Genomic DNA, 14,534 nt, shown 5'->3' with positions numbered 1-14,534 from the left:
CTGAGTCATACTAGGGTAGCTCAGAAGGTAGAGCTCTTGCGCATGAAAGGCAAAGGTACCAAGTTCGAGTCTTGGTCCGGCACGCAGTTTTAATGTGTCAGGAAATTTTAATTGTTATATGTTTTTTACTGGTAATTGATGTCAATTATTTCTCATTGAGTATAAAAAATTAGCAGTGACAGAAATTTGAGCCAGTATTAAGTCTGTAACATCAATTCTGTATATCTGCTGTTAGCAGAAGATATAATTATTTAGATCTCAAAGTTTTCCCAAGATACTAAGTAGCCAATAATTCGGGATTGTAGCTGTTTGTCATTTATTTCTCAGCATTATTTTTCAAAGTAATATCTATCAATCATCTGTAGATGAGCTTTGAAAACTGACATAAAATTCTCATGTGGTAGTGCTCATTAGTGTTCTGTGTGCATTTCCTGAAATTTCTGGCTATGTTCAATAAAACATTGTGAACATACTGAGTGAGTTTTGCTGGCATACCATATTCATTATGCAATGGTGGGCTTTTAGCTTCAGCTCATAGTGCCCTGTAAATACGTTGAGCGGAATATACGTTTTCCAAGAACACAGTTCTTTGATGGGCAAGCTCCTTAGGTATACTGCCTCAACAGGTAACTGCCTCCATGCACAAGTGTATTAAGGACATCCAAGATATATAACAAGGGGTGGTAACTTGAAGCCTTATCAAGCTACTATGCAGTGAGAGTGCACTTATGGTATACAGAATACCATAGCGATTCATCATTGTTCCATCGAACCAGAATGCTCAGGTTAGCAGACAGCTATCCTTTTCTGTTTTTATTTTGAACTAGATGGTGCTAAGAATGGGATTAAGAAGCTGTAAAAATTCATAAATTCATATTGTTAATGGAGCTCCACAATGAAAGTATCATCAATATGCCTTCAAAACAACAGTTGGTTTAAGGGCTGCTACTATCGGAGCTCAAAGTCTTCCAATTTCTCCAATGTTTCCCACAAAGACAAAGAAACAGAGGGTTTACTCTGGTGACCCTGCCAGTCCATTGAAATAAATATTTCTTAAATCTAGACCAAGTTGATGAATGAGCCTACTGAAACTTGCAGTGATGATGTCTGTCTGGAATTTATGTAAGACCATACAGTAGTGCTTAGTCTGTATTTGACAGTGTCTGTAAAGTTCGATGTAATGTTCCTTCGGACATGTATGTGTGTCCAAAGGAATAGACACTGCTGACAATTTATAGCCATATTAAATCATGAAAAATACTTGAGAATTACAAATACGGTATCACGACAGCTATACAATTTATTGGAAACAGCTGAAAATTTGTGCCAGGCTGGCCCTCAACCCCTGATTTCCTGCTTTATGTAAGCAGTCGCGATAACTGATATGGCCATCCTTGCACGCTTCATGGACAGACCCAAACTTCCATATGTCCCAGTGTCTGCTGCCTGTAATACTGTGATAGTAGTGTGATTCCCACACAGGGAGAGACTTATTTATTTTCTTGTCAGATAACCTTGGCTTTGGCATGAAACACATTAGTGCAGTGTCTGTAAAGTTAGATGCAATGTTGCTTCAGATATGCATGCATTAATGTATTTCATGCCAAAGCCAAGGCAATGTGACGAGAAAAGTAAATAAGTCTTTCACTGTGTAGGGATCGCATAAATGTATGAGCACTATGGGTAGCAGCTACTGTTGCATACGGAAGTTTTGGTCTGTCCATGAAGTGGTTCAGGTAACCACTCAGGTAAAGTGAGAAATCTGAGTTTGTTTCCCGGTCTGGCACAAATTTTCATTTGTTTTCAATAAATTGTATAGCTGTGGCGAGCCTTCGTAAAAAGTGAGACCACATAAAAATTAAATGATTTGAGCTGTTTATCAGATTGCCCCAAATCTGTTAATGAAGTTAGCAAAGTTATGTATGCTGTCTGAACATTTTACTTATAGTGATCTTGGTAAGGGAACAAAATATTTAGGTAAGTCATACGTAGGAGTGGCTGTGCTTACTAATGGACCTAAACATAGATAGTCTTTATGAGACTTAGGAGGATTGTACTGTTCTTATGGACGAACACAATAATTTTTTGAGGTAATAAGATAGAACTCAGGAGTGCTGAAGTTTTCCATTGCACTCATGCTGTTGGGTCATCATTGATTGTCATGTAGATGGAGCCAGCTAAGTTAACAGACCATGAATTTTATCACCATAAAGGAAATGAGGTAACAGTATTGTCACATTATTTACCTTAATCAACTTTGAGTACCACTATATCACAATTGTTAGAGAGCCTTTATGGTGGAAATGATGTTGCTTCATAATGGAGAAGCATTCATAAGCACATGGCAAGCTTCAAATCTGATCTTTTCCACGGTATCCAAAGGGGATGCATCACATGAGTTGTTCAACAGTGCTGACAAAATTTGTTACAAGTTGTGTTTTTTGTGCTGGTATAGAGGTCAGGGCTTTACCTGAAAGAAAAGAACTAAGTGACAGATGTCAGTATTGGGGTAGGAACTGAAATGTATACATTTGCCATGAACTGAGGTGAACTTTGTACAGCAAGTCAAGTTTAAATACATTTGCAGATGAATCGCACTACAAAAGAAAGAATTTTGTTTTGCTCAAAATCATCATCATCATCATCATCATCATCATCAGGATTTCCTTTCAGCGAGCCAGGTAGAAACTTTGTGAACGATATGCCTCCATTGGTTTCTGTCCTGGTATAGCTTTCTCTCTCCACTACATCCCATGTTACTCCTCTCCTCTTGAGATCTTCCTTAACCTAGTCTGTCCATCTCTTTCTTGCCCACCCAGTTGGTCTTCTTCCTGGTACCTCCATCTCCAAATACTGGTGTGGAGTTATAGTCGGGTGCATTTGCTTCACATGACCGAACCACTTCAATCTCAAAGTACTCATTCCCTCCTCTGAAGTCAATGTCATCTGCAGGTCTCTCGATACAAAATCATTCCGTACTCTCTCTCTCTCCTAGTTTTTTGTGGAGCTGACCTAAGGAACTTCATTTCACATGCTTGTATTTGACTATCTTCTCTCTTATTTGTGACACTGGCCTCTAGACTATACATCATGATTGGCAGGAGATATGTCTTATACATGGTCTGTTTGGCTCTTTCAGGGACTTCCTTGTCCCAGAGCAGGTTTTGTACCTGGTGGAAGAAGCTATATCCTTTTGTTATTCTGTTTAAGACTTCTAGTTCAGAACTTCCATTGCATGATATGATGCTACCCAGATAATTGAAGCTTTTCACACATTCAACCTTCTCCCACTCCAGTATGATGTGACAAGGTGTGGATGTCCTGCTCATCTTCGTTGCCACTGTCTTGTTCCTACTCACACTTAACTTTATTTTTTAAAATTTTGTGTTCCAGTAATCTAGTCTCCCGTGATCCTCCTTTTCTGTCTCTCCCCAAGTGGCGATGTCATCAGCAAAAATAAAAGCGTTGAGATCTTCATTTTCTTCTTCCTTGTTTTCTTTCATGATTGTGTCCATAAGTGTAATGAAGAGTAAAGGGGAGAGTGAACTGCCATGCTGAATACATCTCTTTGCTTTAAACCATTTTGATTCCACGCCCTACTTGTACACTGATCTCGCAACCATCATACAGCATATGGACTTTTTTAATTAATGAATCAGGAACATTATGTTTTCTCAAGCATTCCCATATTTTATCCCTTGGTGTACTGTCATATGCTTTTCCCAAATCTACGAATACTACTATCAAGTCCTTTCCTTTTTCCCAATATTTCTCCATTAACTGATGGAGGGAGAAAATGAGATCCAGTGTTCCTCAAAACATTGTAAACAAATATGTAACTGCACTACTCCCATACTGAAGTTCAAAATAACTTTTTCCATTGGTAAAGTTGGGTTAAAAAAATCAGCAATGTGACGTAAAAAATTTTGAAGTATTTCATAAACAGTTAGCAGCAGAGTAAGGAAAAAACGTTCAGACTATTTGCTGTGAACATGCAGTATATGTAGTTCAACAACAGCCAGTAATGACTGATAATCTCTGTTCACTAAGCATTGCAACGAAAGCTGTGCACCCAGTGATTGTAGCGAGATTATATAACTCAGTCAGCAGTGATAGATTTGTGTCAATAAGTAGATAATGGAAATGGATATCCACATAACTATCTTTGCTGATAGTTTCTTAAGCATTGAATAACAGTGGCCTTTAAACCTGTTAACCATTAAAACTTTCATCGAAACAATACATACCTAGATCCATAAACAACAATCTGTTATATATATGTTTGAATCATACTCTGCAAACAAACTGGAAGGCTGATGTGACACCGGCAACAGTTTGTATTCACAGTCAAATTATCTGTGCCACCAGATGGCCAATGCCAGGTTTAGTATGCCCACCAATGGCTGGTATTGATCATGACTGAGGCACTGTAGCTTGTGGTCAACGATTGCCACCAGGAGTGTGCATGGCAGGTCACATGGGCTGAGCTGCTTGCAGCAACAGGGGCAGGCAGGCAGCTGTGATTCAGTCTAGTACAGTTCTGTTGCGTGAGCTACTATCGATCACGCCATTATGCTTAGTGAATTTTGACCCTGCTTTGTATGTGGACTTCCTCATTCATGTTATTGGTTTTCATTTGGTGTTCTGATTTCAACAACTTTGCTCTGTTTATGGACTGTGCGTTCATATCGGGAGTGGACAGAAAAGTGGTGATGAAGTCTTGCCCTATTGTGGTTGTGGCAACACATTTGGAATAGTGAAGGCAGCAGAGGATCAACTGGGCCTAGTAGAAATCTGTAGGTAACACAAGAGATATTGAATTTCTTTGACAAAAAGAGAAAATATGAAAATGCAGCAAATTGAGGAGGAAGAAGGGAATACATACATGTAAAAAAATGAGATTAATGGAAAGTGTAAAATGGCAAACCAGGAATGGCTAGACATGAACTGCAAACCTCTAAAAGCATGCGTGATGAGGCGAAAGATGGTTGCCACCTATAGGAAAATTAGAGAGGCCTTCAGAGAAAAGAGAAGCACTTGTGTGAATATTAAAAACTCAGATGGCAAGCCAGTACTAAGCAAAGAAGGGCAGAACTGAGACTTGGAAGAAATATATAGAGGGTCTGGACAAAGAAAACAAACTTAAGGCAGCATTATAGAAGGAGAAGTAGTAGAAGGGAGATATGATACTGCAAGAAGGATTTGTCGGAGCACTGAAGGACTTTAATTGAAAACAAGATCCTAGAGTAGACAACATTCCTTCAGCAGTAGAAGGGAGATACAATACTGCAAGAAGAATTTGTCAGAGTGCTGAAAGACGTAAGTTGAAACAAGATGCTATAGTAGACAACATTCCTTCAGATTATTGGAAGAGCCAGCTGTGTCAAAACTATTCCATCTGGTGTGCAAGATACATATGAAAGAGGCAAAATACTCTGACTTCAATAAGGATGTAATAACTACAATCCTAAAGAAGGCAGGTGCTGAAAATTCTGAAGGTACCAGCAATAAAATACAGAGAGCAAAAAGTTATTTGTAACTTATACAGAAATCAGACTGTACTTGTGAGAATTTAAGGACATGAAAGGGAAACTGTAGTTGAGAAGGTAGTATGGCAGGGTTCTAGCTGCTCCCCAATATTGTTTATTCTTTACATCGAGCAGACAGTAAAGGAAAAAAAAAGAAAATTTTGGGGAATAAAATTCAGGGAGAAGAAATAAAAACTTTTATGCCTGCTGACATTAAACATTAAGATGTCTTTTCTGAAGGCATTTGTATGGAGTGTAGTGAGTATATTGGATAATTAATGAAGAGGTACTGAATCAAATTGGGGATGAAAGAAATTTGTAGCACAGTTTTACTCAAATAAGGGATGTTTTGATCGTACACATCCTGATACATCAAGGAATCATTAATTTGATAATGGAAGGAAGTGTGGGGGTGAAAACTGTAGCAGGAGACCAAGGCTTGGGTATTGTAAGCAGATTCAAATAGATGTAGGTTGCAGTAGTCATGCTGACTTGAAGAGGCTTCAGCAGAATGAACTAGTGTGTGAGCTGCATCAAACTGGTCTAAGGACTGAAGACAACAACAACAACAACAACAACAACAACAACATCATCAAAATTGATCTTTAGCCAGTGAAGTATATAGAATAAGCTATAATATGTGTGTTAGTTCATGCACAGTAAGTGTTGCAAAGGGACAAATTACCTAATAAAGTATAAAAATAATTGTTGGTACAAAAACACTGAAATTTTTGTAAAACATGCTATGCCATGTGAAGATACTTGTGAATTTTATCCGAGTCATGTTCACTTTCACCTGTGTGCCCACTTCAACTGCTGCCAAAATTTTGTGAAACAGTTATTGTTATTTTCTACTACACATATATTCTCCTGCACTTCTTTACTTCCTTTGTTCATCTCAAAACGTTGTACTTCTATGATGATGAAGTTAGATTTACGATTTTCTGTGTCATTCTTACTTCTAGTGCCAGTGTATATTTTTATTGTTGTTTCCTGCCTACCCTCTAGCTGAGCCAGTGTAAGTTCTATGCAGTAAAATGCCAGGGATGTGGTGTCAATCTCAGAACCCTAAGACCATACTTTTAGCCAGTTAGTCTACAAGATGGAGGCAAACATGGTTTTCTGCCAAGGCATAAGATCCAGTTATTCATAGTTTCTATGTGGAAGAATAGTTCAGACCAGTTGGGCTGGAAATGGAAATCGAATTACATTGTGCAGGTTGACTTCAGCATCATATTTAGGACAGTCTCCTCCTTTTTTTGGGAAAAACATTACTGTAAATATTGCTGATTCACTATACTTCTATTTCTATGAGCTTTTGAATTGTCGAATGTTATTTAAAAGGTGCAAGGATCAAAGAGGAGAGAGGAGGGACTATCATTGCTTTTCCATCTCGGTAAATTAAATTACTATCAGTATTAACTGAATAGCAAAACACTCACCCATAATTTTCCAAAAACCTCACTTCAGTGTCTCAAACAGATTATGAAATTTCATAGTAACTATAGCGGCTGTTTTTGGCAAAAGCAAGATAGTGAACTGAATGGAAAACTAATAATAAAATCTGTCTCCTGTCTTTTCAATAGTGTTCTTACTTCACCAGTGTACATGTTGAAGCACAGTTTAATCATTAGAACTTCAGTTGTTACTGAAGGCTCTTCATTGTGAAGTTATTCTTTCAGAAACCTGTATATGGGAATTCTGCTCATTTCTGTTGTGTATGTTGATTATGAAATATCATCCGTGGTATGACTTCAGTTTCTCAGGATTTAGATAAATAAGCCACTGGATCTGCAGTAGTCTGTCTCTAATTGACTCCTAAATAAAATGAAAGTATCTGTTAATACAAAGTAATGTCAATTTTTATCCTGACACCAACACAGAACACGTCAACGAATTCAGCTTAGTGTGCAAGAACAGCTATGAGTCCAATTTAGAACAGCATACCACTACAATGCAAAAGGTATTTACTTCACATTGGAACAAGACGTGGCTCTCATTCCAATTTTAAAAACAATTTCAATATGTTTGCTATGTTTCGTATCTGGAAACATATGATCTAAAGTGAACCAGATGGTAACTATCTGGATTAAGCACAGTAGGTTTCTTAATTTTGAAGCTTCATAACAACTATGAACAATAAAGACAGTTCATTGTGTAGTGCAGTTTCTCAACAGTCACGTGCCAGACTGTGCATCTATAGGTCTAGGGTTTGGTCCCTGGCCACTTGTATGATATTGTCACTTATCACTTCTTTCATTTCTGTCAATGTTTTTTAATGTGAAGAATGCCGAGTTGCTCTGTGATTTTGAGTCCATGTTAAATTGTAAACCCAGTATAACTGGCTAGGTAAATCTGTGCAGAGGTCAGAGGAAGGCAATGGCATATGAACTCCAACAGCACTATGCCTAGTAAATCACTGGTATGATGCCAGATTTACTTTTTTTAAGTTATTCATTTTCTATCTGTGGCGTAAGAGGATAAAGATGTTATAAGAAATGCACATGTGAAAATGTGGTTTTCAATTCTTTATACAAACAGAAAATCTATGACGAGACTACTAAAATCAGGAATAGATGAAGCATTGTTTTACTTACATTAAATATTTTTATGAAGGTACACATATAATGTATAAATTGCTCCATATTTGGTTCTCTGCCTTGCACCTCAAGTAATCTGCTCACCTGCGAAAGCTCTGCATAATCCTATAAAATAGGAAACACAGTTGAACACTTGGAGCCTGAGAAACTACTGTAGTCAACTGACATCTGGCCTCTACCATTCGGCTTGCTGAAATGTTAGACACAAAGTCCTTTTAATAAAAGTTTAATACTTCTTTTGTAAAGGAACATTGTCCTAATTGGTCTTATGCTTCATCTGTAATGACTTTCATGTTAATGAATTGTTAAACCCTAATCTTCTACCTTCTTCCTTTCTTGTTAAGAGTAAAACTGACAAGAAGAGGTGAAATTTATTGTGCGGCTCATGTGGAAGGTTAATGACTTGGGAAGAGTGTGAAATGTTTAGGAAGTTTCAATGTAGTGAGGCCAGAATTTCCTAAATCAACTAAATCATATCTTTTGTTTCTTACAGTATTGCAAAAGTTTACTGTGCTAGTGGTTTGTGTGCACTAATTAATTTTCAATGACTTTTTGTAATGTATTGCAGTGTTATAACTTTACACAAGTCACGTGACTAAGTAAGTTTCACTTAGTCATAAGACTTTCCATTTCGAGTAGGTGTTGTAAGTGGTGGGACTGAAACAGTGATTATGGATAGATGTGTATGCAGGTTACATTTATAATAGGCTTGGGGCTGAGGAGGAAAATCTAGACATGTTTAAGGGTCCAATGGAGATGTAACAAGAGTTTGGCCAGTTGACAGGTGGCTTTCATGTAGTGTTGTTGAGACAGTTTAAGGAAGGCAAACATTTGTTTAGGAGAATGAGATAGAGAACCAGGAGACTTTATAAAGCAGTTTATACTTTCTATTAAATGTGTGTTAATGCATAATATGTGCAATGTTCCTCTGACAGTTACATGAAAATATTTCAGTTTAAGAAATGGGATCAGAACCCTACACTGCTTCACTTAATGAATGCAATTAGTAGAGCACCTGTAGGGTATGAAGATTCTGATGAGGCTGGTTGTTAGTTAACTGGGAGACTCATATCAGAATAAATCCATTGCTTGCAGAGATTAACATAGCAGGTAACATTTGACAGTAATAGCATGCACACAAAAAGCAGGTGTTGTTAAGTTAAAGTTGTAAGATCCTTCTATAACTGAATTTATGATAGATTCTAGAGTATATTCAGTGATCAGAATTATATAAGTTTTTCTTTCTTGGTTTTATTAAAGGCTTCACTCTTATTATTATTTCCATTTTTGGAAGTTCCTTTAGATAAAAATACATGCATACCTGTTAATTTGGTTGTTTAATTTTTTATTTGGAAAATTATTTGTTAGTTCTGACGAAAGAGTTGGATGAGCAAAGCCCAATGAACTAATGATTATGCCACCATAGTTCAGATTATCTTTCCACTCACATCAGATGTGATACTGAATGGTGATGGTTTTCTTAACAATCAAATTAATTTTTTAATTAGATTTATCTGCCTGGTGAGACTGCTGCTGCAACATTGAGGGCTGTTGTGGGGACTGTGTAGTGGTTTCCAGGTGTATTTGGTTGACACTCCCACCTTTTTATGTCAACAACCATCTTGGGCATCAGACTAAGTATGTTTTGCCATGGAAGTTACTGAACCAGCAAATAGAAGAAGACTGTATCACAGCAAGTCTACCTAGTGTTCATTATGTATCTGTTTGGTGCTCCTATTTCATATAAGGTCATAAGACTAATTGCTTTTGTTTACTTATAATTTATTCTTAGGCAAGAGTCCCTGTAAGTTGCCAAATAAATTATTCTGAGGCAAGAGTCCCTGTAAGTTGCCAACCAAAGTTCCGTGTCACCCTTTGTGAGACAAATATTAGACATTTATATAAGTGAGAAGATGTGCTAATGATTATGGATTTTTTATAATACATATTTTATCTAGATAGAGTATAATTCATTAATCTCATAAATTAACTTGAACCCTGCTTCTGATTTTGCAGATAACTACAATGTCTATGAATGGCACTGCATATATGATGCTGAATACAAGTCGTGATGAAGGCTATGATATTCAGTTTCGTTTTAAGACAACATTACCAAATGGTCTACTGGCATTTGGCATGGGGTTGACATTCTATGTTCTGGAACTTACAGAAGGACGTTTAAATCTACACTCCAGCCTCCTTAATAAATGGGAGGGTGTTTTTATTGGATCTGATTTAAATGATAGCAAATGGCAAAAGGTTTGTTTTATGTGCTTGTTATTTAAGTTTTTTAATTTTGTTGTAAGTTGATTACTAAAAAGTAATAAATTTTATTCTTTCTGTTAACTTTCCAGGTACATGTATAATACAATGATTATTGTTGTTCTTATAGTTGTTTTATTAGTATTAATGTTACGAAATGTTGTTCTGTGTTACTCATTTTATGCTGGTCTTTCATTTTAGGTGTTTGTGGCTATCAACACAACTCATCTGGTATTGGCTGCTAATGAAGAACAAACAATTTATCCCATTACACTCAATGAAAATTCTAATTCTTCCCACACAAGTTTTTCTGCCACATATTTGGGTGGAACTGTTGTACCCATAAAACTTTTGACCCACACACCATCATTCTTCATTGGTTGTATGGAGGATGTCATGATCAATGAGGTGTGGGTAGACCCACAGCAGGATCTGCCTAATCAAATGTTACAACATGTACAGGTTGGGTGTCCTAGAGAGCCTCAGTGCAATCCCAATCGATGTCACAACGAAGGTCAGTGTACGGACCTTTGGCAAGACTTCAAATGTATTTGCAAGAGGCCATATTTGGGAAACACATGCCAGTTCAGTAAGTGATTAATTTCTATATATATTTATTTATTTTGTTAGATAAGACTGATGTGTCTTCTCAGTTTCAAGTCTCCATGTGCTGCCCTACTTGTTCATATGATCAAATTCCATTTATTTCTGATTACACTTTCTATTTCCTCGTTGTTTGTGACTCAGATCTCTTCTATTCCTACAGCTCAACTAAGCCCAGTCAGGCCACATTGCTGGGACAATGTAACTGTGTGGGGGGGAGAAGAGGGGGCGGCGAGGGGGGGGGGGGGCTGTGAGCTCTTTCTGACCAGAATACATCACCAGGTTGACCTAATATTTTAAGGTGAAAAACGCATACATGCAAGATATCGGCCCCACCGGTCAATTCCACATGAATATTTGGGCCATAATTCTGATAGTATGCAGTTACAGTCTTTTAAAGGTACAGCTTTTAAATTTCGTGCACACTGTATATTTGTCACTCACTCTACACATCACTTCAGCCCCCTAATGCCTGAGTGTGAAGTACTGTACATTGGAGTGACAACCAGAGATCTCATATTCGTGGGCTACTGAAGGCTAGGGCAGAGGATTGGGGAGACAGATACATCTGCCCAACATATTTTGACATCTTGTTCAATAAAACTCATTATTTTACACGAAAAACAGTAAGTAATATGAGTGTGTAATACATCGACCTCCCAGACATATACTTTTAATATTACTTTAATGATCTTCTTGTATTGACATTCTGCTGCTATACATATTCTTCAAAATCAAAATGAATAAATCTAAACAACTGAAGAATTATTATGAAATGAAGAATAGTGGATCTCTTGCAAATGCACTTCATTTTAACAGTGCCAGCTTTAAAATCCAAAGAACGTAACACACAACAGCGATGTTAATAATTAAATAATGTTACGCTACATCTTTACTGACACACTAATTCCTTTCATTGATTTGTACTGCATTTGTGAATCACAACATAACAATATTCAAAGCAAAGAAATCCCTGGTACTAGCTGTGGGTTAGAAACAATGAACAAAGCATGTTACCAGTGTCCAAATAGTATTTCACAAACCTCTTACTCACTCCACTGCACAGTACTTCACCCTTGGACATTAAGTGGCTGTATGGGGGTGGAGCGAGTGACAAACGGTGCACGCTGTGTGTGTGTGTGTGTGTGTGTGTGTGTGTGTTCTTGTGAGGAAGGATAAAGGATTTTGTCCAAAGGCTTAGTTCTAGTTCATTCTTGATTATTTGTCTGTCTACTGCTAAACACCTCAACTGCACTGCAAAATGGAGTGTGTAGAAACAGACCAATTGAGGTGGTGTAGTGATTAGCACACATGGCTCGAATTCAAGAGGAAAGCAGTTCGAATCTGCACCCTGCGATTCTGATTTAGGTTTTCTGTGATTTCCCTGAATTGCTCCAGGCAATGCTGGGATGGCTCCTTTGGAAGGGCATGGATGATTTCCTTCCCCATCCTTGAAATATTCCGAGCTTGTGCTCCGTCTCTTATGACCTTGACGTCAACGGACATTAAACCCTAATCTTCCATTGTTCCTGAATAGTAGAAACAGTTTCCAGATTTAGAAGGAAAAAATTGATATATTTTTTTTAAACAATGGGAAAATCAGAAATGTATGGGATTATAAGTCTTGTGTCTAACTTTAGACTTATTGTTAGATTTGGGACCTAGCTTAGAAAAAAATAAATGTGGTGATTCTATTCACCCTGCAGGGAGTGTCTGGATCTAGGAGACTAAGAAATAACATAGTTGTGGTTGTGGTTGTGGTTTTTTAGTATGTTTTCCAAATAAAAATTATTATATCTACAATAATTTTATTGTAACAGTAAATTGATGAAATGGGCATGTTTGTTAATACATTGCAAAAGTCACTGACACCGTATTTGAAAATGTCTTTAAATCTACAAGTTGTACCCCCAGAAGTAGAAAAGAGCTTTTGAACATCATCTCCTTGACTAAAACATGACTTCTCATCTGTTAAAATAAACATGATTAATTGGCCTTGTTAAAAATAAATCAACATAACCTTTACCTTCTAAGTAAAAGTTTTTACATGCATACATTATAAATGTCTGCTTACTTTTTCCATATACTTTTCCATATCACAACATAATTTCCTGGGTTGAGAACAGTGACAGGTGGTTATTTATTTCCGTCTAATTCTTGGTGTTCTTCTAAAGAAACACTGATGATTACTGTTTCTATTCACACCAAAAATTCCAAAAACAGAATCCTACATTTTCAGATAGCCAAAAAACAAGACAAATTAAAGTATATTTTAAAACTGAAGTATTGGTTAATGAAACAGGGTTGCCAATTTGCTGGCCATGTACTCAACTTAAAACAATACATTTTAGATTGGTACTTACAAATAAAGTTTGATGTAAGTAAATTCAGCACCACATCCAATGTTTGTCATAGAGTGAACAAAATATCAACTGGCAGTCTTGCCAATTTTGAAATTAATAATTTCCCTGCTAGTTTGGTTCACTACCAGACTAGACAAACAAATCTTTGGATGATATTCTCATTAGTCTTCCAACATGTTTGATGTAAGCAAATTCAGCACCACAGCCAGTATTTCTCGTAGAGTGAACAAAATATCAACTGGCAGTCTTGCCAATTTCGAAATTAGTAATTTTCCTGCTAGTTTGTTTCACTACCAGACTAGACAAACAAATCTTTGTATGATATTCTCATTAGTCTTCCAACACCCTACAGTTGAACTTTTTGAGAAGTTTTGTTGATTTCCGCAACTTGTTCCTATTCACCCCATTTTACAGTTCTGTGGGATCTTTACTCTTTCATTCTTTGCTGTAACACTCAGTATCACATGAGAACTTACAAACAAATTAAAAAAGGAAGATTGAAACAAAGAACTGGGTGTTTTCAGCCAAACTAGTTGTAAAAATCAGAAGCTGTTTAAAAGTGTAATGAGAATTGTGAATATATCAGATTTTGAAGGGAATGTGGTTGAGGGGAGAATGGTCATATTTGTTACATCACCATTTTCATCCTGTGTGTATTTGCATGCTTGCTTGATTCTTGACTTACCAGACCATCACTGGACCCAATTTCAGTGGGTTCCTTTGCACAGCACTCTATACAGTTCAGAATTAAACATGTGGCTATCATAAAAGTGTTGTTCTGCAATTACAAATTTATCTTTATATGAGGTGAATGGACCTAGCATGCTCCAAGCAGCACTGCAGAATGCACTATTGTGTCTGCATGATGTACTGTAGCCCGTACCCACATTAAATACTGCGAACACCAGGCATGCAGCAACCCTTGCTTATGGTGTTGCAAAAGTACAAACATCTCAGTAGCCAAAAGTAAACAACATGAGCTTGTTCACCTCTGGACTGCCCAAATATGTGGCAAAACTGTTGAAGTCTTTAGTTAGATGCTGTGTCCATTATGTGAAGAACTCTTGCAGTTTTGTGTGATCAATTAAGGACATTTGACATGCCAAGGATTATCTGTTAGTGAATGTTGATGTAAGAACCTTACTAACAAACAAATTAAAAAGACAATGTGAACATAA

General features: G+C 37.0%; 1 protein-coding gene across 1 annotated transcript in view; it reads left to right on the top strand.

The window, feature by feature from the left end:
* Positions 1 to 14,534, top strand: part of LOC124554996 (protein crumbs) — a 355,585-nt gene that overhangs the window by 235,892 nt on the left and 105,159 nt on the right. The window contains exons 19-20 of the mRNA XM_047128736.1: positions 10,145 to 10,387; positions 10,592 to 10,979. Coding sequence (XP_046984692.1) covers positions 10,145 to 10,387; positions 10,592 to 10,979 — 631 coding nt within the window. The remainder of the gene's footprint in view (positions 1 to 10,144; positions 10,388 to 10,591; positions 10,980 to 14,534) is intronic.

The sequence above is a fragment of the Schistocerca americana genome, chromosome X, assembly GCF_021461395.2.
Source record: "Schistocerca americana isolate TAMUIC-IGC-003095 chromosome X, iqSchAmer2.1, whole genome shotgun sequence".
Classification (NCBI taxonomy): Eukaryota; Metazoa; Arthropoda; class Insecta; order Orthoptera; family Acrididae; genus Schistocerca; species Schistocerca americana.
Note: the sequence above shows the minus strand (reverse complement) of the source record. Positions and strands in the feature narration are given on the sequence as shown.